At 39.5% G+C, this 27,350-nt stretch overlaps 1 protein-coding gene across 1 annotated transcript in view; it reads right to left on the reverse strand.

The window, feature by feature from the left end:
- The window catches only part of hdac11 (histone deacetylase 11), a 50,091-nt gene extending 23,375 nt beyond the window's left edge, over nucleotides 1–26,716 (reverse strand). Inside the window, exons 1-8 of the mRNA XM_086291208.1 lie at nucleotides 26,487–26,716; nucleotides 25,953–26,012; nucleotides 25,697–25,845; nucleotides 21,454–21,554; nucleotides 17,054–17,170; nucleotides 14,137–14,179; nucleotides 7,318–7,394; nucleotides 6,516–6,578 (exon numbers count right to left, since the gene is read on the reverse strand). Of these exons, the coding sequence (XP_086147334.1) occupies nucleotides 6,516–6,578; nucleotides 7,318–7,394; nucleotides 14,137–14,179; nucleotides 17,054–17,170; nucleotides 21,454–21,554; nucleotides 25,697–25,845; nucleotides 25,953–25,987 (585 nt within the window). The 5' untranslated portion in view covers nucleotides 25,988–26,012; nucleotides 26,487–26,716. The remainder of the gene's footprint in view (nucleotides 1–6,515; nucleotides 6,579–7,317; nucleotides 7,395–14,136; nucleotides 14,180–17,053; nucleotides 17,171–21,453; nucleotides 21,555–25,696; nucleotides 25,846–25,952; nucleotides 26,013–26,486) is intronic.
- Between the last annotated feature and the right edge of the window lie 634 nt (nucleotides 26,717–27,350).

The following is a 27,350-nucleotide window of genomic DNA, read 5'->3' on the forward strand; positions in this document are numbered from 1 at the left end:
CTTCAAACAGGATTTTTCCCTCAGTTCTTTGGAACATATCCTCCCTAACTTAGCTTGAACATCTGTATTAAATATAAGAACCATCCATTAATGCTTAACAAATCATAATCAAAGAGTATTAAAGAAAAATCCATTTTTTCCATCTCAGAGATGCAGAGAATATTTTTTTAGGCTGCTGACTGTTTATACACATACACTGTAGTTTTGGTGATTTATAATTAATGTCTGTTTTAATTCAATGCCAATAAAACAGAGTTAAAGTCAAAATTGGAACACAGAATAACAAGGTTTCAGTATGGAAAAGAAAGATTGATTTCAAAATGAGAAGCTGTTTAGAAAACCACTTCTCATACATGCTCACCCACGTAGTGATAGCATATCCCATCATTTCATTTCACTCTCACAAATAGAGATTTATAAAAATTAATATAATCCTCAGGCTACAGACACAAAGACAAATTTCTGATCTAATGAGGACACACGTACGATTTTTCTCGAAAAGGTATTCATACGAAAGGTATGAACACAAAGCGACAGCACAAAGCAAAGATGGAAACCGGCACAGAGAGACTTTAAAGAGATCCCTGCGGTGATTCAACTGTAGAAACATTAACAAGTACAAAATGAAGATGCAGACTGACTGCTCATCAGTTTGTTAACTGTTCAGAGTCTGGCTGCTGGCCTGGGTTCAAAGTTCACTCAGCTTTACCATCACTCTGGGTTCTTGGCTAGTTTAGCATTAGCATGCTGTCTGTGCAGCTGCTTGCTAATGCCAAAGTTGTGTAAGCAACATAATGCAGCTGTTTCTGTCCTGGTGCAAGTGGAACCAATAAGCTGAATCGATAAGCAGACTAAAAATTCCAAGTAATGGAAGTACTGGTTCTTGTTTCCCCATCCCTACTCATAAAGCATAAGATGAGTATTTGTCCCTTTCTTTGTATTCTATATTAAAATATTCTAACTATTATCTACGTTCCAGAAAAAAACTTTTATAAATTTTATAAAAACAACACAGGAAAAAAAGAAAAGAAAAACACAAATTAGTGAGCAAACAAAAACTATCAAGATATTGACGAGCAACATCTTAACCCCCTAATCTCCTAGAATTGGATTGTTTTACCCACCATCATCATAAAATTGTTGCATGTCAGTGATGGTGAACGGTCCCTGGAATTTCTAACTGTACTAATGTATTTGTCAGCATCAGTTGTGTTTTACCAATGTATAGTTAAAACATTAAAAGTTTCAAATACAATCTTGAAAACCTTCAAATGCTAGAATGAGGACTGCCTGAAGAAACAGAAGACCAAGAGTTCCCTCTGCTGCAGAGAATGAGTCCATTAGTGTTAGCCACCTAAATTACCAGCTAACTTCACCTCACATTAGAGCCTGCATCAATCCTTAAGAGTTTAAGTAGTAGACCTTTCTCAACATCAACTGTTACAAGAAATTGTGTGGATAAAGACTTCATGACTAAATTGCTGCAAAGAAACCAGCACTGAGAGAGGCCAATAAAAATTGGGTAACTTCTTAGGGCAAGAAATGTAAGCAATGGACTTTGTGCCAGCGAAATCTTGACACTGGCTTATAGTGTATGTTTGTTTGTGTGAGTGTGTGTTTGTGAGAGCGAGAAAGCAGTAATCATTCAGTCTAAGCCTGGTTGAGATGATTTGGAATGAACTCCTAGGAGAATGAAGGTAATAACTTAAAAGCTGGTTGACAGTCCCAAGGGTCTTTGTGAAAAAGTTTCAACTTATTTCAACAGTTTGAAGTATTGTAGTGGTACATCGCCAGCAGGCAAAGATGTGTACATGAAAAAAGAAGGCGTGTACATGAAAAAAGAAGGTGCATCCATGCTTACTTAAATACGAGGGCTGTGAACTAGTGTACACAACAAAAACACAAACCCAGACATGTCTGAAAGCGAGCACCACTTGTCGGCCACTGATGATGATTTGGTACAAAATACAATGCAGTAAAATGCTGCGGCTGCGACCTTGTGTCGCTGCTTGGGCCTTCCTGCGTGGACTTTCTCTGGTTACCTGAGCTACTTCTCACAGTCCAAAGACATGCATGTTAGATTAACTGTGAATGCGAGTACGAGTAATTGTCTGTCTCTCTGCCTTAGCCCTGTGCCACCTTTCCAGAGTGTACCTCACTTTTTGCCCTTTATAGCTGACATAGGCCAAACCGATGGTTGGGTAAAAAATATACATAAATATTTCATTAATATAGCTGGCCCACCCAAGCATTTATTCAAAGTGACGAAACCTGTGATTAGGGCTGCTCAATTAATCGAATTTTAATCACGATTACGATCTGGGCTTTCAACGATCATTAAAAATGACTGAGCCGATTATTAGCCCCTCCCTAATTTATCCGCGACACCTTAAAGGCCGTTCCGTGAAAATATTGTCGGGCATAAACCGTCCGTGGCGCAAAAAAGGTTGGAGACCGCTGATTAAGAGGACCCGAGGGAAGCTCGGAAAGCTAAGCAGAAGTTATTTGGAGAGTGACTGCCGTTGGTTGAAAAGAGAGTTTTAAAAAAAAAACTTCAGTGGTGTTGCACACTATTTTATATTATTTTTTTAAAGTCATTGTTAACCCTTTAAAGCCGGTCAGAGCAGCACGCTCCGTTTTGCGTAACTATTTTTAAATCCCTGTAGAACCTGAACCGCGTAAGCTAGCGCAATAATTTGTTTTGCATATGAAACCGGAGGAGTTGTACTTACATCTGATGCCATCAGCTTGTCCTCGGTCACGGTTTCGTTCCACATATAGCTTTGCAAAAATTGCATAAAAAGCGCTTGCAGGAACAAAAACATAATATTCCAGAAACACGCTTTGCCGATCCTATCAGCTGTTCGTAACACTTCCCACAGTGAAATGATGCACATGCTGTTTTCTTTGCAAATTTGCATCATAGGATTGTTTTTTGTTTTTCCTGCAGTATATAAAAATTGCTGTATCTCCAAAATAAAACTATGAAGACACTCAAAATAAATTTTCTGTTGTTGTAAACTATTTTTGCAACTTTATTGTATTTAAAGTTTTGAGGGATAAGCCTCTTAAATTTCTCCAAGTAGAAATATATGTAAACAAAACAAAAGCGATTTTCAATTTTTTTTGTAGTTTATTGCACTTTTTTGCAATTAATGTAGTTACTATGGACTTAATGCATACATATTAGTAAAATATGGGCTATAACAGTTGTATAGCAACTTGAAATGCTCCCACAAATGGCACTACAACATGTAAAAAAAATAATATAAGCTCTGGTGGACTTGGTTCTATAGTAGGTCTTAAAGGGTTAAATAAATATCGTCAAATAATCGTGATCTCAATTTCAGTGAAAATAATCGTGATTATCATTTTTGCCATAATCGAGCAGCCCTACCTGTGATGCAATACTGAGCTATGAAAAAACACACTGCAGAGATGTCATCATAGCAAACGATTTTAGAAAGCATCAGTGATTGTCCTGGTACAGGTAAGTCAGGTTTGAACAGATTCTCTCCTTCCAGACATAGTGTTGCTCTATATTGCAGAAAATAATTAACTGTTCCCCTTTATTAAGCATTAAGTATTATAGACTATATAATGATCAATAGATATCTGTATCTGAGATCACAAAATCCATATTTTCGGTTTTGCATCACATAGGTGATGCTTTATAAACGTAACAGACAGATAAGAATATGCTCTCAGAGCTGGACTCCAAGCAAGCGTCTTATAAACTCAACCTAAAAATCATTACTGCTTCGCTGTGAAAAAGCATCACAGCGTCGTAGAATCTATTACACTGCTCACAAGAAAACGTTATATGTCATAGTAAATGGACCGATACTTATATAGTGCCTTTCTACTCAATTTGAGCACACAGAGTGCTTTCAACTACAAGTCACACACACATTTGTACAATGCTTTTTCTCTGTACCTCAGCACTTCTATCCAATATTCACACACATGCTAACCTGAAAATCTTAGAAATATGGTATCTAACCAGATTCTTACTCTGGATGGCATTACCTTGGCCTCCAGTAACGCTGTGAGGAACCTTGGAGTCATTTTTGACCAGGACATGTCCTTCAATGCACATATTAAACAAATATGTAAGACTGCGTTCTTCCATTTGCGCAACATCTCTAAAGTTAGAAATATCCTGTCTCAGAGTGACGCTGAAAAACTAGTTCATGCATTTATTACTTCCAGGCTGGACGACTGTAACTCATTATTATCAGGATGTCCAAAAAACTCGCTGAAAAGCCTTCAGCTAATCCAAAATGCTGCAGCAAGAGTCCTGACAGGGACTAGAAAGAGAGAGCAGATTTCTCCTGTTTTGGCTTCCCTTCATTGGCTTCCTGTTAAATCCAGAATTGAATTCAAAATCCTGCTCCTCACATACAAGGTCTTAAATAATCAGGCCCCATCTTATCTTAATGACCTTGTAGTACCATATCACCCTATTAGAGCACTTCGCTCTCGCTCTGCAGGCCTACTTGTTGTTCCTAGAGTATTTAAAAGTAGAATGGGAGGCAGAGCCTTCAGTTTTCAGGCCCCTCTTCTGTGGAACCAGCTTCCAGTTTGGATTCAGGAGACAGACACTATCTCTACTTTTAAGATTAGGCTTAAAACTTTCCTTTTTGCTAAAGCATATAGTTAGGGCTGGACCAGGTGACCCTGAATCCTCCCTTAGTTATGCTGCAATAGACGTAGGCTGCCGGGGCATTCCCATGATGCATTGAGTTTTTCCTTTCCAGTCACCTTTCTCGCTCACTATGTGTTAATAGACCTCTCTGCATTGAATCATATCTGTTATTAACCTCTGTCTCTCTTCCACAGCATGTCTTTATCCTGTCTTCCTTCTCTCACCCCAACCGGTCGCAGCAGATGGCCCCGCCCCTCCCTGAGCCTGGTTCTGCTGGAGGTTTCTTCCTGTTAAAAGGGAGTTTTTCCTTCCCACTGTCGCCAAAGTGCTTGCTCACAGGGGATCATATGATTGTTGGGTTTTTCTCTGTGTCAATGAAGCGCCTTGAGGCGACTTATGTTGTGATTTGGCGCTATACAGTAAATAAAATTGAATTGAATTGAATTAACACTGGATGGTTGCACTGGGGGCAACTCCGACACATGGACAGGAGAAACCGGGGATCAATCCACCGACCTGCTCAATCACCTGAGCCACAGGTTACTGCTTTTCTCTCGGCCCAATTATCTGCTAAGAGGACAGTGTAGGTTTATTCTTTGGTCTTAATGAATAATTCACTCAGCATCTATATTGATCCCTACCATTTGTCAATAGATGTAGGTTATTACGTGCAAACTGGTCTCAAAAATGAATGCCAGGCTATTAATACAATGCAGCCTTGAACACGGGTTGTTAAGACATCATCAGTGTTTGCATAATTCTTAAGCCTAATTGGTGGTGGATACAAGTCATTATGCTGAAAATACATCTTAAGGCAAATATATGTTAATCAGGGTCTTAAAAAGGTTGAGTCATTGTTTTCTACAGCTTAAGAGAGTTCAGCCCACAAATGATGCACAGCATTATTATACAGTGTTAAATGTATTACACCACCACCTAATGCAAGTTTATGTCAAAGCTGCCTTAAACTAACAGCACTGGTAATTACCAAATTAATTGTTAATCCACCTGTATGCACAACCTCTTTAGTCATAATTTATTTTTAATTTCTAAAATAAAACTATTGTTGTTACTTATGATTTTTTTTTACAAATGTACTGTTTTACAAAAACAAAGAAAAATAATAAAGAACATTATTATTTTTGATTAAGATGCCAAATTACAGCTACTTGCATTCATAAACAAATACACCCCTCCACCTTTTAACATAGCAAGAGGCACCCGCCATGTGCCCAGAAGGACACACGAACAAACACGTGAGTGAGATGGGGATTAGGTCAGTGGGGAAGTATCCCATGATGGACGGAGATCCCTGCATTTATCAAAATTCTCACAAAGTATATCAAACAGTTTTTGGAAACATGCAGGAATACAGAAATATGATGTCTGGATGCTGGTTTTTCACTCATTTTCCTCAAATCTCCACAACAAAGGTGAAATGACCTTCAAGAACAGCATTCATTCTGTTTTTTCCAACATTATTGAAAAAACATCAGAATGAAATTAATCAATATTGGCCTTAAACATTTTCAAGCTGTAGTTGTAAGAATAGCCATTGTTTTAATTAAAAAAATATCAAAAGTGATTCTTTATCATGGTTAGGACGCATTTTTCACAATATGAAAAAAGCCCAAACAAACAAGGTACCTAACATTGCTGAAGACATCCTACTGTTTGCATAGGCCTGTATTCATTCGGCTGTTTGTCAGCGGAGATGTTTTAAGATACATTCTGCTGAATCTGATGGTAAGGGCCAAATTTGCCTGCAGGGAGGCTCTGGCGGTAAAAGTGGGGCTATTTTGTCATCAATGATGGCTGCTAAGCAGCGGTGTGAATTGACATGGAGAGAAGTGATGTATCGGCTCACCTGATGAGCATCCAGATCGATGATGGTCACCCTGGAGATGCCTTCGACTCTCTCAAACAGAAACTGAGAGATAAATCAGAAAATATTTGCTTTCTGAACACACATCCCCAGCATGAGAAAAACTTTTACATCTCACATGGAATTACATTAAAAACTCAAGCAGAACAATGTTCACAATGCCCAAATTAATCTTTTAACTCGTCCATAAAGAACAATGAGCTTCATGCGATTCCTGTTTGTACTTTATGGCTGTTCTAGTGAAAACTTTCCTTTTTCCAACTGTGCGTTTGGGTTCATGCCTTGATTTTTAATAATGGCAGTTTCACCCGGGACACAGCCTGTTTGACCTGCTCCCCTCAGGCAGGAGGCTCCGGTCCATTCGCACCAGAACCTCTCACCACAAGAACAGTTTCTTCCCCTCTGCTGTTGGACACATGAACAATAACCACATGATTGTCCCCGCCACTAACACATGACCCTACGCTGTGTCACTGCATCATTTCATGTCTGGCACTGATCACCACCTGCACTCATGTATATATCTTTCTACGTAGCACTCATAATTCTTATTCTCATGTATATATCTCATGTATATCTCATGCACATATCTTTCTTTCTACATAGCACTTTAATTCTTATTGTCTGCACTGAAGCACCGCAGCAATTTCCTAATGTTGTAAACCTCAACATCTGGCAATAAACCCATTCTGATTCTGATTCTGATTCTGATTAACAATGAGTGTCAAGTCAATGTGTTAAATAATGGGGAATCTAAAAAAAAAAGTGTCTGATTCAGTTTTACCTTGATGGCCAAAGTGATGTCAGCATAGGCACAAAATCCACCTCCTCTGTCGCTGGAGCAGTGGTGGAAGCCTCCTCCTGGGAAACAGAAAATTCACAGGCTCTGTCTCAGGGCCATTAGACTAACCGAGCAGGTTTCTAAGAAGTCCATTATTCAAAATGGCTATAAATGCCGATTTAAAATGGGCTGTTATTGAGTTTATTGCACCTTATAAAAATGGCTGCTTTTCCCATGTGGTATAACAGTGGGACTACTGACACCAAATGGGACTGTTCTAATGCTGCTGTAATGCTAGGACAGCAGCAGTCTACAGGGAAAAGCACTGTGTGAAGAGACCTTTTTAACAACTGGGATGAGAAGCCTTCGTTCAGGTTAAGAAATATAGTCTCCTCTGACCTGATTTGGTCACGTTCATTAAAATACAGAGTATTAAAATACAGAGAAATATGTGGTGGCTGGTGAAATATGACCATCATTATTGCCTAGCTTTCAAAAACAGTCCTTTATAAGGGTTCTTCATCCTTATGGTGTTGAGAAAAGATGTTTCTATATTTGTGTAAAGCTAACTGAAGGTGGTGCTATATTAACATACAGTTGCTCTCATAAGTTGATTTACCCTGAAAGAATTTATGATTTCTTAACCATTTTTCAGAGAATATGAATGATAGCACAAAAACTTTACTTTCATTCATGGTTTCTGGAAGGCTAAACACATTTATTGTCAAACAATTGTGTTTATTCTTTTTAAATCATAATCTCAACACAAACTACCCCAATGACCCTGATCTGAGGTTTACATACCCCAGTTCCTAATACAGTGTACGGCCCCTTTAACATCAGTAACAGCTAAATGAGACTCTTTATCTTCTCGGTCAGTAAAGCTGCCCATCGTTTTTTTTGGATACTATTCAGACAGACAGCAATTTAAGGAGAACATGCGGCTAAACATGTCACTCCTGATTTGATTGCTGCTAGCGAGTAGGCTAGGAGCTAAGGGGACAAGAGAAAAGTACTGTGGCGGGGCGTGGTCTGCGGCGCGGCTGCTGGGGAGGCGGACGCACCTGAGCGGCATCCACAATCACGTCTCGCCGACCTGTCGCCATCGTTGTGCAGGATGCTGCCGTTTCCAACAATGGCGGCAGCTGGTTAGTTTTAATATTACTCTTATTATTCTTTCTGGGTCACAAAATAAACGTTTAACATATTTTCAGGCGAGAATGTAGCTGTGTAAACTTCAAATATCTGCTCAGTTTATCAAGACACCGCATATTTTCAAAAGCGCTCCGATGTTTTCAGAGACGTCTGTTACCCACCAGCTCGATAGCGAGCCGGGGGCAAGGCTCACTAGAGCTGTGAGAACACCGGACTCCCGGCAGATCGTTTTCAAACCCACCGCCGTCTTTCGCTACTCAGGTTAAACATGATATATAAGTCACTTAGATAACTTAAAAATGTTATTGTTTGGCTTTTTTTAGTATTTTATTTGTTCCTGAGTAAATCGGTTTGGCTGAGATTAAAGTTATAGTTTTTACACAGCTGAATAAACGTCAAGCAGACAGCTGATTATCAGAAGTGTGAGATGCTCAAGAATATCCTCCAGTGTCCTGTTATATTTTAGATAGCAAGGAGTTTATTAAACTTCACCAAAACAATCTGCAAATTTCATTAAAAATTAATAAACTATCATCTTGTCTTTATTTTTAGTTTGCACAGACCTTAAACACTTAAAGCTGTAAGCTAATGATAGTTATATAAGAGCAGATGCTGCTGGTGCAATAAGCTGTACGTTGTACATCCAATGGATGATGATCTGATTAGTCGACTAATCAGAAAAATAATCGGTGACTAGTCGACTATCAAAATAATCGTTTGTGGCAGCCCTATAAGAAAGTAATAAAAATATGACCATGCAATAATTTCAGAAACAGCAATGATGTGTGTCCAATGAGGAAAAAAGGGAAAAGTGTGTTTTATGCTATATTCTCAGTGTTGTCATTGTAATATAACAATATGGTTGGGTGAATAAGGAAAGAAAATACAGTGCACATTTTTTCATAACATGCTTTGTAAAACTGTTGGTGCAAAAGTGTATACAGCAATGTGGAGCTTGTTTATGTCTTCAAACTGACGCGGTTCCATTCTTTACGGTTTCCCTGATGCCAACTTATAAATAAACTATCGTCAGTTGCAGCCCTGTCTGAAACAGCACAGCTCATCAGAGAGGACAACATTTAATCCAACAACAAAAATGAACAAGTCACTAAAACCTCACTGGAGTTCTTTGTCAGGCTATAAATTAGCCAAGTTGCTACAGGACTCTGATAATCAGAAGAGGAAGCTCGCTTCACAAGTGGAAAAGCTGAAGAATCAACTCCAAAGTGCTGAGACTCTTTGTGCTTGCCTAGAAAAAAAGGCTGCTCAAGGGGCCGCCAAGCTGGAAGAACAGAAAACTGAAATAGAGCACCTCCAAAGGCAGATGAAGGAAAAGGATACGAATTTGCAGAGTGCTATGAGACACGGTAACAGACTTCTCAGTCAGATCAACGTCATGATGGCACAGAATACATCAATGAAACAGTCAACTGAAAAGACGGATCGGCTACATCAACAGCTGGACAATGCGACAAATAAACTAAAACAGGAGAAACGTCTGAAGAACAAGTACATGAATGCAGAGAAGAAAGCAAAGAAAGAGGCACGAAGGTTGCAAAAGATCTGTGACAAATTCAAGCAGCAAAAGAATAACAACAGGGAGCTACTAGCTAGCGCAGCTCTTCAACAAGAACTCGGGCAAATTCATCATCATCTAAACCAGGAGAACAGACTGCACGTAGAAAACGCATTAACAGATCGGTTCCTCATCAGAGACCCGAGGGCCACGAGGGAACACCTAGAACAGCAAATATGTGAGCTCCGAGCCCAGCAAAATGATACCTCGGAGAAGGAGCGGTCACTTATCCGAGAGGTGGAGAGATTAAGATCACAAATCAAAGAAGTGATTGCAACCAGCCTCAACACTGCTGAGAAGGTTTCAGAGCAGGAGGAACACCTTGTCCCCGAATCACAGGCCGTCCTGGGGGAAGCTGCTGCTCCAGTAGAAAATCTCCCAGGAAAAACAAAGAAGAATACATCGTGGAAAAGACTCCTCGTGGCTGTGGGCCTAAAACAGAAAAAGAAGGCCCCAGGGTCCACCGAAAAATGAGATTAGATCTTGAATAACAAGATCTTGAATAAAATGCTAATATAGAGTCCTAAGAGTTTTATTTCTTTTCAAATTTATTAAGAGGTCCTACAGTCAATACTAAATGCTTCCAAACCTATCTTTTCAAATTGCTCCTTCATACAGATAAGTCTCACGATTTCTGCTTAAATCAGAGTAGTTGATTTCATTTAAGAATTGCATACATGTATTTTTTAAGCTTATATTACAGATTTGTAGGTTTAATTAACAATCAGCTCTGATTAGATACATTTTAAACAGATTTTAAAATGATCACTTCTAGTTTAGTCAGGTCTTCTATGTATTAGTTATAGTTGTGGTGTGATGCACATGTGGTGACCTATTATTTTGTGAAATGTTCAGGTGTGCTTGGGAAAAGAAATGCTGTTTTATTGCATAAAATAGTGCTGCACGGTACACACGGCCAGAAGAGGGGAAAAAAATCCCAGTTTTTCTGACTCTAGCTTGTTTCAGTGAACCACCTGTCACCTCACTCAAAACAGGCTCGAACCTGCTGGTTTCTTTGGTTTTTCAACATGCAGTATAAAAGTGACGTCATGCTCTGTACTGGCAAAAAACATGCTCTAAAAATTTTAAGCACTTATTTCTTAAATCCAGCTTCACTGAGAATGTTAACGTCCTAAGACCCGGAATCTTCCACGGCATGCATTTTTAATTTCTCTTATTTCTCTTACTTATATTTGGGCTGATTGTTTTTACAGTCATCAGCTGCCAAAGCATTACCAGATTTGTTTTTTAAACCAAATTTTGTTTCTGAGAAAAATGAGATCCACATATGAGCATAATTGTTTCAAATTTCAATAGAACAGTGGCAGTGTAATGTCCTCATGAGTGGATATCAAGCCAGATCCTAGGAGGTTAAGTTTAAGTTTTTTTAAAACCAGGGCTCCATGTAGTATTTCATGTCCACTTTAATGTCATTGTCTTTATGAATGACTTTTATATAGATACACTCTGCATGTTTCTGCTGTGAGCCTGCAGCAAAGTTTACAACAAAAAATCCCAAATGAAAACATTGTGGCCGCTTAACTGAGCAATTTATTTGTTTGACGCTTCAAATCAAATCAAATCAAATCACTTTTATTGTCACATCACATGTGCAGGCACACTGGCACAGCACATGCGAGTGAAATTCTTGTGTGCGAGCCCCACAAGCAACAGAGATGTGCAAACACAACAACACAAACGAGCAAAATACAAGAATGGCCAACCTGAAACTAATAAATATATGTACAATATATAATAGTGTATGCATTTCTGGATGTATAGTGTATGCTTCATCACAGAGTCAAACAAACACATTTATTTAAGCTGAGACATTAGCTGCTGTGATACAGAATATCCAGGAAAGCAATGTGTACATATACCTGACTCTAGCTGGCTGCTGCTTAAATGGCAGACCAGTAGCACTTGTAAAAATGCCTGTATGCAAAAATACACTGCACCCAAAATATTTCATAGTTCAGCAACACTGATCAATCTAATAAACTTAAACCTGCACCATCCTCCCTATTCTGGTATTTTAAAGAGTACTTAGTGGAAATATAAAACAACCTAACTAATAGGGCTGCAAACTCCCAGCAAAAACAAAACAAAATAGGGAACCACCCTCCACACTCATGCTTAATTGACGTAATGGACTTTAATTTAAAGCACGTGTTAAAAAAAAAAAAAAAAAAAAAAAAAAAAAAAAATGCACAGAAGTCAAATTTTTTTTTTACAATAATTAAATAGATTCAACATCTTTCTTCAACAGAATTGCAAAGGTAAAAGTACTGTAGCTTTCTAGGTTATAAATTTGACTTAATTGTTACTATATACAATAATGGACTTCTATACATTGAAAAATGAAAAATTATTTATTAAAAGCTAGACATGACAATTAGAAAAAAAAAGTATGTTTTTGTGCCCCCCTTTCCCTGTTAATGCCCTATCGAACCCCCTGGCAAAACTTTGCTAGACCCGCCCCTGCACAGTTACCAGCCGTCAGCTGCATAGAAAAGGATCCTGGTGTAACAACAGTTTATCAAGCTTAAACGTGCGGCTGTTGTTTATCCGCTGGTTTCCTCTTTCTGGCGCGAAGTGGGCGATAAACAAACAAGACAGACGGGAGTCGCGACAGAAAAGCCGATCAGCTGATCATTGATCAGTTTCATGATTGAAGTAGCAGCAAGAGAGGGAGAGGAGAGAGAAGAGGCAGTCGCTCCATATATCGGTTGTTAAGCTTTACTAACATACAGAGATGAACTTACACACTTGCTTTACTTCTCTGGGATAGCTTTCTCAGAGATGAAATGCCGGTTTGGAAGCACGCAGCGAGGCTCCAAATGCTCAACCAGACTGCCGACAGGTCTCACACGCTACAGCCGCTCTATCACGAGACGCATACTGCTCCGACGTGCTAAGGTTATGAGCTGGGATACGTTATTTTATTTACGTTTTTTATTTCTCTTCGATATCTGATACAGTAATTTAGGTCAGTATTGGACAGATACTGATACATAATATCGAATCGGTCCATCTCTAGTTCTGCCTGAGAGATTTTTGAAAAAATTCAAACGTACAGCTCTGCTATCACTTCAAACATAAAAGAAGACAGAAAACTAAACAGCAGTGACTTTTGCAGGGTTACTGAAGTTGAACTAGCTGGTATATAATGATGTGCTACGTGACTGCTAGCGACACAGCTATGTTAGCATAATATAAACAAGCTAACTTTTTTCCCACTCGATAAAAGTTAACGTGAGTGTTCTCGGTGGTCAGGGACAAATGCAATCGCATAGCAGGATGCTGTAAACGGACCAAACTTCAGCCAGGAGAAAAATACGAGGTTAGTCATTAATAAACTGCAACAACATGGGAATAGAGCAGCTGCCAGAGATTTCAGCATTAATGAATCAATGGTGTGGAAGTGGAGGAAGCAAGAAGAATGAGATGAATAAAATTTGACTTGTCTGACTGTTTTGTTTTGCTTAACGCGCCTTATGATGCGAAAAATACGGTCCATGTCTGGCGAGTGTTATGTTTGCGCCACTCCTCCTCTAGGCGATAAGCAGCTAAGGAAACTGATCAGCATGTTCTACTTTACGTTGAACACTGTTTCACTCACAGCTACCAGAAACAGATGCTGATGTTGAAGAGTTTATAGCATCTCGTTAACACGGAGCATTCCCTTTGTAAATGATTCAAAAACATATTTGTGCTAAGTGGGGAAAGAAAAACAAACATTTTTTTGTTTGTTTTGTTTAGTTTTTCCCATTCTAGCAGCTGGTGCTGTTAGTTTTCTTTTTTTACTAAAATAAATAAAAAATAATAATAATTCACCACCTAATTTAAGCTATATGCAAAGACTGCATACAAATACCACTGTGGGAAATGAAGGCTTTTGTTGCATGCTGAAGACACTGGAAACCTGGCATGTGACACCACTATCTTATGGAAACCTCCATAGCTAGGCTCTATAGGGAGGTGAAGAGTGTGGGGTAAACCGTTTCCCATATCAAAGCTAAACATATATCAGCTGATTGCAGATAGACGTATTACTGATGCATGGATCAGTGCATATATTGCAAACTCACCTACGTTTATGGCCCACCCTCGCTCAACAGCAAGTTTTCCTGCCTGTGAAAGAGACAATATTTCAGTTCAGTTGCCTTTATGTGACCATAAAAATGTATAAATGATCCTTTCTGGTTGACAGAGACAGAAAATCCCCTGAAAGGAAAATGACCTTTTAAAAAATAAACTACAGAATGCAACAGGAATCTTCAAGTGGCTCCTGCAGTCACCATGAACTGATTCATGTTGACTGAAAAACAACAACAAATAAAAGGTGCAAAGTGATGCATTCTAATGCTGGTTTTCTGTGCATGGCACGGATTTAAAAACGAGTAAGTACCACTAGTGAATCTGACATGTACTATTTCTAAATATGCATATGGACAACAACAGACTTAATTACTGCCAAAGTTAATGGGTTAACCGGAAAAATAAAGTGGACTCGTGCTCTTTTCTTTTCTTTTCTGTGTCCCATGCGAAGCGCTCTGCTCTGCTGAGACTTCAACAGTGACGTGTAATTAAAAGGTGACAGGTTTCCAAACAACTTGTCCATGGGAGCCCTGTCACTGTGTCATGGAACAAAAACCCGAAGCCACACAGACCAGCTTGTGGTGTACAGCAGGATATTATAAAAGTCAAACAAAAAGAAATAAAGAAAGTGGGACTAAAGAGCACTACCCTCCAAAAACCTAAAATCTTTAAAAGTTAATATATCTGAAGCCAAGAATTATTCAGCAGAATACCAACGTAAAAGGAATATTTACAATTCCTTTTGGAGATTTCATTGCAGAGCCTCACTGATCCAGATCTACTCCTGAGAGTAGCTTTCTTAAGAAACGTGAGACGGGCAGCGTTTCAAGTTCATTAGTGTCTTCCTGATGTGCCTGCTTACACCTCAGGAAGACATTAATTGGGCCTGGTTGCACTCCTGGTTTAGCTAAAGGCTTATTTATCTAAGCCGCTTCACAAATAAAGGGCATTCTTAGGAAAGTAGTTTCAATCTTCAAACTCAAAATGTTCTCAAGTATGTCGTCAGTCAGACGTTTTTTGTTTTTTTTTAAACAACGATAAGGCCGTGGTAGGTCACGATTTCTCTCTTGGAAAAGGCAAGAGTGGCTGCTCTGCCATGTTCTTCTACAGACCAGCATGTGTGAGAGCTGATGAGAGGAGATGTGACCTGGGGAGATTGTGTGTAAATGCCAGTATGGTTCTCTGATGGATGAGTAATAATACAAATTTGCATGTATGCACACAGTCTGGCTATGAACAGAGTGTGTGGGTAACACTCCACTCTGTCTGGGGAAAACAAGAACTCTGTTTCAGAGCGTATCAGGCATATTTTACAACAGCCCTCGAATCTCATGTGCACCATCGACCACCAGGCCCAGAATGCAGTCTTCGAGAGAAAATACATTTGTTATCAAGCGTATGCTGAGAAAACCATATGATATGCGTTGTTTGCATTATAGTGGGCATATAGTTCAGGTTCATTTAGGTCTTCTTCTTGTACTCCATTTATTTCTTATTCTCTATTTCTCCGTTTTCAATAAGAACGCTCCAAAAGGCAGATCCCAGATTCCAGTTTCTCCCTATGCGCCACTAAAAACTACCTGAGAAAAATCTATCAATTTATAGGATTTATGATTTCCACTGGACTCCCACCTTTCAATTTAATATTTTCTTAACAATCAGATCAGCCAAAAATATTAAGATATAAATCCAAGAGAAATAATGTGTCAATATGAGTTTTAGCTTTTATGCGCCTGTCAGACAGAAAGAATGCGTTCCAGATAAACTTGGATATAAATATTAATGTTTTCAAACCAATTTGCCTCACACACACACACAGACAGCTAACAGGATTTTAAAGAAGAAACCTTCTACATAACCATTACAGATTTAAAGAAGTGAATCACAACAAACGTTTCAAATAAAGTCACATAGACTGTTCATCCTACTTAAAACAACTTGAGTAACCATTCCCCAAAACACATGAAAGAGAATTTCCATTTAAAAGTGCAAACACACGATATGTTCAACAAAGAAAACCCATCTTCCCCCTAAAACTCTGTCGCCACAGAGATTAGCTTTTATATATGAAATATATATATTTAACACAGGTTTTCTATTACGCTGCTTTCCCTTGGAAGTCTCCACCCTCACAAGACAAAACAAGAACCTTTATTTCCTTTGAATTCACAACTTTTACAGAAAGCATCAATTTAAAGCAAAGTCTGCACAAGTCTTTTCAAGAAACCCTTTTGTTAATACAAAATTGTCACAGAGCTTGAACATGAAGGTAATGTAAAGTTTCTAAAGGTAATAAAACAATGTGAACACCTCAGGTTCTGTAGTTAGTACTAAATGTAGATTCTGCAGCTACATAAAAAATAGCCCTGTGTAAGCACAGTCTTCCATGCCAGATAAAGCAGTATATGGTCGGCAACAGGCCAGAACCTTCCAAAAGAAAAAACACCTAAAAACTTAAAGAGCGTTGCACTTTACTGCAGAACAGTGATCTGTGTGCTGGAATGTGGCGGCGTTGTCCTGCTCCTGGAATTTTCTGCTGAGTACTGTACAGTTATTTCATGCATCTAGATGTTTTTTTGTAAAACACACACTAAAACCATATGCAGATTATCTACTAAGGTGGGCAACTTGAGTTCAACTTAAGGTCATTGAAAATTCAAGGCCTTGTTGTGGAAGAACCTCATTGTGTTGGCTGGATGCTGAGTGCAGTGGGTGTGAACTATAACGTTTCTGCAGCACTCGTATTAGTTGATAAAAGTAAACTGAGCCAAGAGTGGATCTCATCATTATGTGATGGTGGTACACTACAGGACATTATCTCCATTTCTACTTCTGACAAATGAGGCTAGATAACATGTCATTATCAGCCACAAGCATGAAGAGGAAATGAGGGTGTCAGATACCTACCATTATTGTTCCCCCTGTCTGAGTCCGCAAAGGCCTTAGCACCTTCCGCTGCACCAGGAAATTAGGCAGAAACAGGAGAGGTGGAATTTCTGTGATGGTTGCCACCACCAGAGACCACTAAATGGAAGCAGAACATAATTAGAGCGGTATAGAGATGTTTTTTTCTTTGCCATCTGTCACAAGACAAACAAAACTAAGTTGCCCTCAACTGAATGAACAGCACGGAAAGCAAAGCAAAAAAAGAAAGGTAAAAAAGGATGTGGATATAAAGGTGGAGAAAAACGAAATAATGATGCCAGGGGGTTCAGGCTGAAGCTTGAATTCTCATGAAAAAACGACAGTAAAGAATAAAGCTATTGCACCTCACTTGGGCAGCTGAGGGAAAACAGAATAAATACAAAGCCTCTGAATGTGACAGAAATACTGTTATCAGCTTTGCTTCCTCTGTAGCAGGCACTCTACTAGAAGAGCTTTACAATGAAACGTCAGCATTCCTGACATCCACAGACAGCTTAAAATTCCCAAATCCGCTCAGGGAAAGGTAAATAAATGTAGACACTAATCAGTCCCTCTAGATGATAAATTAAAATGACAAAAGCTCAAAGGAGATTTGCCATGTTGTTAATATGCGTGACATGATATTCCCTGAGGACTAAGGATTAATCAGATGAGGACTGATTGGTGACTGATAACTGACTGGAGAGAAAGAGAAAGAAGAATTCTGATGTAAGATGAAGTGATAGAGACTGTCACCCACCTGGTTGGGTGACAGTTGTGAATTGAGCAGACTTCAGTGGACATGAACAGAAGTAATGAGGAGGTGCTGGGAAGGTATGGTGTTAAAGAGACAAAAAAAAGTATAATAGAAAAATAGTGATTGATTTTGTGAAAAGGATAAAACAGGAGTAATGTATAAGAGTGGAGGAGACTACATCTTATGCAGAAGGTGAAAGAGAGAGCAGACTGCAAGGTATTGGCAGGGAAGAAGCAAGTGAAGCCAAGGATTAAATGGTGGAAGCTGAAGAAAGAATGTTGCATAGAGTTCAGGAAAGAGTTAAGACAGGCAATAGGTGTTACAGAAGAGTTGCCAAAGAAGGGGAAAAGGGCTTGCATTGATTAGTTAGGCAGAGAGACAGAGCTGGAAAAGATGTGCAGTAGGGCTGGGTCATATCATACCGTTCACGGTAACACCGGTGTAATGTTGGGCAACGATAAGAAAATGAAATATCGCGACAGAATATGAGTAAAACGCGCATGTGCAGTGCCTTTGTTTTCATACGCACATGGCGGAAAAAGCATGTCGGTGACGGAGAATGAGAAGGGCGAAAGCGGATCGTTGAATGAAACAGATGAACCAGAACTGGTTTGTAAAAATGCTGCAGCTTCAGTGGTGTGGAACTGGTTTAGCTTTCGCCTAGAGCTGGGCGATAGAACGATAACGATATGTATCGCGATATAACTTTTACTCGATAGAGAAATTAAGCTATCGCGATAGACCTCGCCGCTCTTGTCCTCTTAAAAAAAAAAAAAAAAAAAAAGGTCAGCCAATCCAAATTCAGTAGCGCAGAGCCGAACCAATCACAGCCGCAGCGTCACGTCGCGTGACTTGTTACGTACAGCACAAGTGCCAAGCCGCACGTGTGTTTGTTTGGGAAGCAGCCAGCGGGTAATGGAGCCAGCGCGTAATGGAGGAAATGAGTGTGCCGACTAGAAAAATCAACCGAGCGTGACCGAAGAGAAAACAGATGATGGTTCCAATGCCGGAGAGATTGTCGAACGGAAGAGCCATAGAAGTTCCGTAGTGTGAAGGTATTTCGGCTATTTCAAGTCTGACAAAAAACAGAGTAGCATGCACTGTAAATTGTGCCGAAAGCAAGTCTGGAAATACATTAAACTGGTGCATGCGTCACACTGTGCGCCACGTTATTGTTTCGGTGAAATGAATTTCTACAATACTGTTAATTCTACTCTCTGCAGTGTTTAAATGCTCACATATACACACAGTTACTGTCCGTCCACACATACGACTCGGTTCTGCTTCTATGCCCCAGCTTTGTTTACTTTTTCCCACCGAGGCTTCTAGACTTCTGATTGGCCAACATTTCTGCACGGTTAGGAATCTAGCGCCACCTGCTGCTTTGGCATGTTCATAGCAGCGTTTTCCTTCATTTCTGCCTTTATTGTGTGGACGGGATTATTTTTAAAACGAAAACGGAAAATCTCCGTTTTCAAAAATACCCGTGTACGTGTGGACGTAGCCTCAGTCTCTGACTGGAAGCGCTAATTCGTCATTCGGCTTTTGTCAGACTAAAGTAACTGTTAAAACTGTTTGAAAAGCTCAGCTATACAACAAGGAGAGATTGAGAATTTCCTTTTAGTTCTCAGTTTATTTGATATTGACAAAAGTTAGTCAGTTTTGTCTGTTCTTCTGTAAAACAAACTAAGATTTATTTTTAGAATTAATATTTTGTTTCTAAGTGGAATTGACAATTTAGTCTGTTTCATTTGTTCTATTTTGAAACTTAAACGCTTTAGCGGCTGCCTTTTGTGTAGTTTGCAATATTTGCCTTTATCTATCTGAAAAAGTCTCATGTTCCTTAAGTACATCTACCCTGTTGAACTTATTATGGGAAATAAATATTTAAATAAAAACAAGCTGCTGATTATTTCACATTTTACTTGTGAGCAACGGCACATTTAAATCTTACAAATACAGTTATTTGGCTTATATCGTGATAGATATCGTTATCGCCTGAAATGAAAAAAACATATCGTGATATGAAAAAATCTCATATCGCCCAGCTCTACTTTCGCCCGTCAGATACACAACAAAGCAGTATTTTTGGTAGCGCATGCTAGCGGGCCGTCGTTATTACCGTGTTTTTTGGAAAATACGTCACACTTAAAATCAATCCTTTGATTTTTCTGAAAATCGACAGAGCCCCTTATAATCCCGTTTGCCTTATGTATGAACTCTGGTTGTTTACTGACCTCGAAACGATTTTATGTCGTACACGGCGCTGGAAAATCTGTCACGTTTCAGTACAACTTTGCTAAGCTACGAAGCCGCACCGCTTGATGGATTGTCGGAGCATTACAGCTATCGTAGGCAGGCGCCTCGCGGAGTGATACGTACTGTGCTTCAACATAATATTACCGTATTGTGTGTGTATAACCTCTTTTTAAGTTTTGTGGATATTAAACATGGTTGTGCTGAGGATGTGTCGGCCAGTTTCCACTTGGTTAAACTGTCAGCGAGGAATTTGCATTTGCACTTTAAATTTTTACATAACTTTAATGCTGCTTGTTTAAGTGAAAATACATTGATTTATTTTCTTTTGCACTAATAAAGTTGTGGAGTTGTAAAGTATTTTGTCTAGTGTCAATTATATCGTCAGTTATATCGTTATCGCAAATTTTCAAATGTATATCGTGATAAATATTTTTGGTCATATCGCCCTGCTCTAATGTGCAGCAGGTTAGGGTGAAAAGATTATAGGGGCAGCAGTCAAAGTAGAGGCTAGACCTCCATCTCCTGGGCAACCTCCTCTAATTCTCATGCAGTGGAAAGCTAGACATCCCCAAGCCAGCTGAAAGACGTAATCTCTACAGTTTATCCAAGCAGGCCCTCTTCCCAGTAAGACACACCTGAAACACTATACCCAGACCTCCAGGAGACATCCTAGTAAGACACCTGAACCATCTCAAAGGGGAGACTGATCCCCCTTAAAGTTTGTGCACACCCTCTGATTCCCTGTCTTGAAGAGGGGAATCGTCACCCAAGTCTGCCAATTCAGAGGCACTGTCCCCAGCTTCCACGTGTTGCAGAGGTACATCATCTAAGACGGAGCTACAGCATCCAGAGCCTTAAGGAACTCTGGGCAAATCCCATAAACATCACAATGTTCCCAACGCTTTCACTTCCACCTGATCCAACTCATCACCAGGTGGTGATCAGCTGACAGCTCTGCTCCCACCTTCACCTGCAAATCTGACAATTTGATTACAAAATCCATCAACCTACAACCTAGAGCATCCTGGTGCCATGTGCACTTGAGAATAGCCGTCTGAACTGCCACAGATGACAGTCAGCACAGAGCACAGTACCTGTCTGCAACCTCTCACTGCAGGTAACTCCAGTTTTGTATAAAGTTTAAAACATGTTCAGGAGATTCGTCTCAGAATCCAAGCTATGCGTTGAGGTGAGCCCGATTACATCATAGTCACTATGTCTTGACCTCGCATACAGGTTCAGACTTCATCCACTCCAGTGAGATGACACTCCATGTCAAATGAATTTGATTAAATTCATGTGTTACGGCAGGAAAGATGGAAGAATAATGATGCCAGTCAAAGTGATAGATGCTGCACTATGGGTGAGATAAAGCAAGCAACTCTACCTTTAATCTGTTGAGGTAGCGTTTGGTGTGAACGATCAGCAGATCCTCCTCAGCAGCTTCACGAGCTTCCACAAGGTTCCCATCATTGATAAACTGCTCCTCTGCAACACATACAGAGGGAGGGAGCACAGTTACAAAACGCTGGATGTTAGAGGGGGAGCTTCTACAACTTTTGTGCTCCTCAATTTGTAGGAATTAGTTTGGTATTCAGTATGTTTTACTAAAATACAATATCTGAACCAAGATGTCAGCATTCATTGAAACTCTTATCAGTAACCAGACTAATTTGCATGCAGAAACAGAAGAACGTAACAAATCCTACATTTATGAAAGCTGTAATATTTAGTTTTTCAAAGCCGATTGTCATTAAACTGCACAGGAATTATGAGGCTGCAGTATGTGGTGCTTATTGCATTATAGCAACAGGAGTTTCTATTCTAAAGAGAGTGGACTGTATAACAGAAACAGTTCTCTTGAAAATACAATGCAGTATGAGAGGACCATGTTGAGGACCACAATTTTAAGAGACTTGGTATGAAAAAGATTTTCTGAGCATCTAGAGTTCAGAATATCATTTTACAATGAGGGCCACAGAAAGGAGTTTCACTTGCCCAGCCCACTTTACATCAAAGTGAGCTGGGCAAGTGAAACTCTCCTTTCTGTCCGCATAAAGACATTTAACTACACATTTAACCCCAGGGATATATTAATATAAAAAATTTTTTAAAACATAATTTCAACAGTCCACCTCAGTGTTTTTACAAGACAAATGTGTAAAATTACAGAAAAAGTTCTGGTGGCTCATTGCCCAGTGTTACGGCCCTAGCAGGGCCTCCTCCTGAAGGTGCCTGTGTGGGCGTGTCCCACCACCTCTTCTGCCTGAGGTGCCACCTTTCCCTGTTACACAGCTGACTCACATCAGTAATTAAAAGTATTTAAGCCCAGGGAAAGGTGAGCTCTGGGCCAGAGTGCCAGTAGTGTGGTTACAGCTTGTGAGCTGAGTGGTCGTTGTGTTTGCAGCTAGTGAGCTGTGTTTTTGGTGGTTTTCAGCTAGTGAGCTGCTCTTTCTTTTTGGCTTACGTTTTACTTTATTGACCAACGCCTGAGTTCTGTTTGTTTTCTTAAATGGTGATAGCGGCTTGTCCGTCTCTTTTAGTTAGTATAAATTGAAACTTTAATAAAACTCTTTAATTTAACCCTTTTGCCTCCCTTGACTCCTTTTTCTGACCCGGTCACTTTTTGTTACTTCCCCCTCCCCGCTTAGACCCCTCAGGGGAACGTAACACCAGACTGCCCCATATTTATAAAAACGAGTATCAGTTACTTGCTTAAAATTCTTTTTTTTTTTTTTAACTGAAATTTCTATAGCAGACAATGAAAAACGGGAACTTTTCTATAATTGTTTATTTTTTTAACTACTTTTGTGTGGCTAAAACACAAAAGTAGTCACTAAAACTTATAAATATACAGTTAAAAGTTCAAAAATATGCATCTTCCCCCAGACCCTTTGGGCCACCCCTGACAGTCCTCATTTATAAGGTGCTTTACAAACCCAAACAGTATAGCTAACGGGTGGATTTTCCCGGAAACAATGACTGCTTAAAGACAGACAGTGTGAAAGTGGATAGTACATCCTTGGTTTCTTAACATCATTGCTGCAGCCAGGGGTACAAAAGTGGCCTTAGAAGCACCTTAGACAGCTTTCTTAGGTTTAACCCCCTTGTTTTCCAGTGAGTTATCAGTTCTGTTACATAAACAAATCTAAGTCTATGTTTATGACACTATATTGCCGAAGATATTCACTCAATCAGGTATTCATCCAATCGCTTTCATAGCCAGATGGCAAATGGTAAATGGACTGGTTCTTATATAGGGTTTTTCTACTCTGAGCACTCTACGCGCTTTACATGCCATTTTATTTTTTACTCTATGCTGTTTCCAAGTGCTTACTACTAGCATTCATACAATCCATTGGAGATGGATGCATTCACCAATGCAATGGGGCAACATGGGGTTGGAATGCAGACTGGGATCAAACCTCCAACCTTCCAGTTAGTAGATGACCCACTCTACCACCTGAGGTACATCTGTATAAAATCAAGCACGTAGGCATGTGGATTTCTTCTACAAACATTTGTGAAGCAATAGGTTCTCAGTATCTCAGTGAATTCCAGTATGGTACCATGATAGGGTGCCCTCTCACTGACTTGTTAATTACAACTCAACAGCATCATCTTAACTGCTGTTGAGTTATCAGTTCATTACTGAGATAAACACGGGCCGCGTGGGCTGAATTGTAGACGGCAACGGTGACCACCCACTTTAAGGACTCTGGTTTCAGAAGCGAATTCCCTATTCATGTGACATTTCAGAATGTCGTTAGATAAAAAATTTAAGCCTTGAACCAAACCTACAAGCTACATGGTGAATCATGAGCAAAAAAAGATTTGATGTGGATCAAAAAAATAAAATAAAAACTGAAAAAAGAAAAAGTTGAAGGTACAGGACCGTGTACATAGATGCTGTTGTTGGTTGCTCTTTTATTCAGAAGGGCTCATTGACTCATGAATGTTTGCTTGTTAGGCAAATGTGTAAACAGTATGCCTCCCATAATGCCTTAACCTCTTAAGACCCGAACTCTTTCATGGCATGCATTTTAAATTTTTCTTTGCTATTTGGGTTGATTGGGACCTGAAGAATATAAAAACAAAGATTTATCAGATATTCTTTTACCTAATTTTCGTTTCATAGACAAATGAGATCCATGTATGAGATTTTGCTCTCACTAACTGACCTGATCTTGATAGGTTTAAACATCTCCATGGTAACAGTAAAATCCACCAAGCAGAGGCATTGCCGTTTCAATACAGGATTATGGGCAAAGTAGTTTTTTTCCTTGGTATTGCAAGGTTGAAATAATACAGATGTGTGTTTTCTACAGGAGCACATACCATCATTTCACAACCTTTCATGTTAAGTTTACATTATATGGTTACATTATGGCTCATAACCAAAATTTCTATGGAGAATATGAATGGGACTTTTGCATCCAGAACCTCAGTGTTGCACTATATACATTGTTTATACATACAAATGCATGTATATTCTTTTAAGAGATTACATGAGAAAGCACATGGTCTATGGTTTGTTCGCCACAATTTTTATTTCAATAATTGCAATAAAAAAAGAACTGTTGAAAACTCATAGCTGTGATTGGTGAAAACACAAACACAGACCTGAACAGACAGGCCAGCTAACCTGTCTGAATCAATTTTGAACTGATAAGTACAATACTTGTCAAGTCCTGTAGCTTCAAAGAAAGTGCGCCACAAAAATGTTTTTTGGATTCATTTAATTCTTAGAGATAAATATTTTAGGCAACTTGTGCTTTTTATTTAATGCTAAAATTTAAACCGTTAACCATGAAGCCATGGAGCTGTAGTGTTTGCATAAGAAGTGATAAAGCATTAAAGAGAGGTTTGTAAAATCAGGCAGAAACAGTCCCAAAGTAGCTGCTTAAAAGCATGGAGTTTAAATTTTTAGTTTCATTATAAATTAATGTCACTATATCAAGAAGCGTAGGTTATTTTTGATGAGCACCAGCCGGTCAATTGTGGGCCATTTTACATGTTATTCCCTTAGACTGCTGAAACGCGGTGGTCCAAAATTGGCTTCCAACTCTGGACGTAACACAGAGGGCTCATTAAAAACCCAGTGCACAACCAGTTCCTTTGTATCACTCTCTAAATATGCTGAGTAATTCTGCAATATCATCCAGTTTTCTTCCAATTACTGCATGGCTAAATTTAGAAAAACCAAGGTTTCCCTCTGTCAGCACAAGCTCAGCTCTTTATTTGCACTCTTAACTTCTGAAAGTTTTGTGAATTCATTAAGCTGCGTGCGACACGTTTAACAGCACAGATGATCCACCGTGAAGCCGGACAACAGCTCTGTGTGAAGTCATGCCAGTTATCCAGCAACTGTTTTCCCTCAGCCTCCAAAACCACACTGGCCTTCATCTACTATACCTGCACAAACTCCCACAGGGACTTTTCTCTAATTATCTGTGCTCTATTGCTCTGCCTCCCCTACTCCCTCTTCTTCAACTACAACTACCTCTTCCACTGTTTCTGCTTTGTTCTCCGGCTCTTTTCGCCTTTATGACCTCAGTCTGAGTGCTTCAGTGTTCATCAGCTCAGGGAGATATCCTCCCCATCTGCCACTCTGTTCTTCACTCGCTTACCTTTCAAGAAGCGGATGACTTTCCCCCACTTTCCCGCATCAAACGGGTGAAGCTTTTCAAGGCCCATAAAAGTGATGTTGTAGTCTGGGTGGTACACAATAGGCAGACATGTTCGAGGGATGCTGGCATACAAATCAGTGCGGTGGCAGCTGAAAGAGGAAAGTCAAAAGTGTGTATTTCATTTACATGCAGTGATTTCCCCAGTGCGTTAATAAGGGCTATTGAAAGTGTCATGCTGTTTGTTTGTACTCCTTACCGCCTCTTCTCCTCGTTATCTTCTTTGTGAGACATGTTTTTCAGGCATTGCTTCTTTCATCTAATTGGAAAAAAAAGGAATGAGATAAAAAATTTCATAAACTTGTGACTGCCGTAAATATGCACAGGAAGTCTCAGGACACAATTCATCTATTTTAAAAGAAGACTAAGAGCTTGAAATGCCTTCAAAATGTCTTTGTGTCACACTGTAACCAACTGTCGTCATTAGTACACAAACGGTACACGAGGACCTAAGCTTTAGCTCGTCAAAAAAAGGGGGCTCGTGTCTCGCGCATGCGCAGTGATTTGTATACATATTAGAAAGACGCAACGGGACAAGGAAATGTTCCTGCCGTAAACACAGCCGCCAAACCTGTTTGAGTGCTGGCCGTTTTCAACGATAAACACGAATCATTTTTATGTTTGTTTGTTTTCATCGTGGAGGACAAAAACAGCACCAGAGACGCTGTATATGGCATAGCAGCCTGGAACCGTTTCAGAGGACAGAAACTAGCAACAACCCGATGTGACTCACCTGCTGCTGTTCTGTGGAATAACGCAGGCCACCAAACAGCAGCTGGATGTAAAGAGACGGAGACTCTCTGTCCCTGATGACGGTGTTTAAGCGGGGCTGTTGTCAGAATTGAGTGAACGAAACGAAAGAAAACGTTTTTCTTCAGTGTTTCTTGGACAGTTCGCTTAATTTCTGTTCCAGCTCCACGTACGTGCGTCGACTACGCGCGAGCTCCAAACCCGCGTAACTGACGTACAGTTACGCTGTTAGCGGAGATTTAAAGAAGAAACGTGTTCGTAGTGTGAGGGAGCTTCTCGGAGTATTATCTGCCTAATTGTCAGCTCAACTTAACGTTTTCACAAAGTGGCGTCGTAAACTTTGTTGTGCATTTTTCAGTGCGGATTATTTTGTTTTGCTTTTATTTTGAAAGGTAACCTTGTGTTGTGGTTGAGGTCCGTCTTTAAAGGCCCGTTTTTGAACTCAGTGAAAGGGAAACAAACTTGTTTCCCTGCTGCGCTTATTTTTGTAATTATGATATTTTTTTATTTGTTTCATTTAATGTGTTTTAAATGTAAAACGTGTCCTTTTGATATATTTTGCATTGTCTGAACAATATCACATAAACATGGATAATGTGTTGAAAATTTTAAAAAAAAGTATCAAAGAAAGATGTGAAACCTTTAGCAGGTCCACTGAGATCTACGGTGAGCAGGGACACTTTATTGCCCTATTGTGTAATCTGTTTTGGAATTAGTGTTCTTTATATTTTTGTTAAATTCCCGAATGAATGTGAAAACTCTTCAAATAGCATACTGAGGCAGAACAAGTCTAAATACTAACTGTAGGCCTCTAACAGCAGTTTGATCCTAACAGCAGTGAATAGTG

This window comes from Aulonocara sp. 'chitande type north' Nkhata Bay, linkage group LG5 (assembly GCF_057382095.1).
Source record: "Aulonocara sp. 'chitande type north' Nkhata Bay isolate Kocher_YH1m ecotype deep benthic linkage group LG5, A_spYH_male_GT1.1, whole genome shotgun sequence".
Taxonomy (NCBI): domain Eukaryota; kingdom Metazoa; phylum Chordata; class Actinopteri; order Cichliformes; family Cichlidae; genus Aulonocara; species Aulonocara sp. 'chitande type north' Nkhata Bay.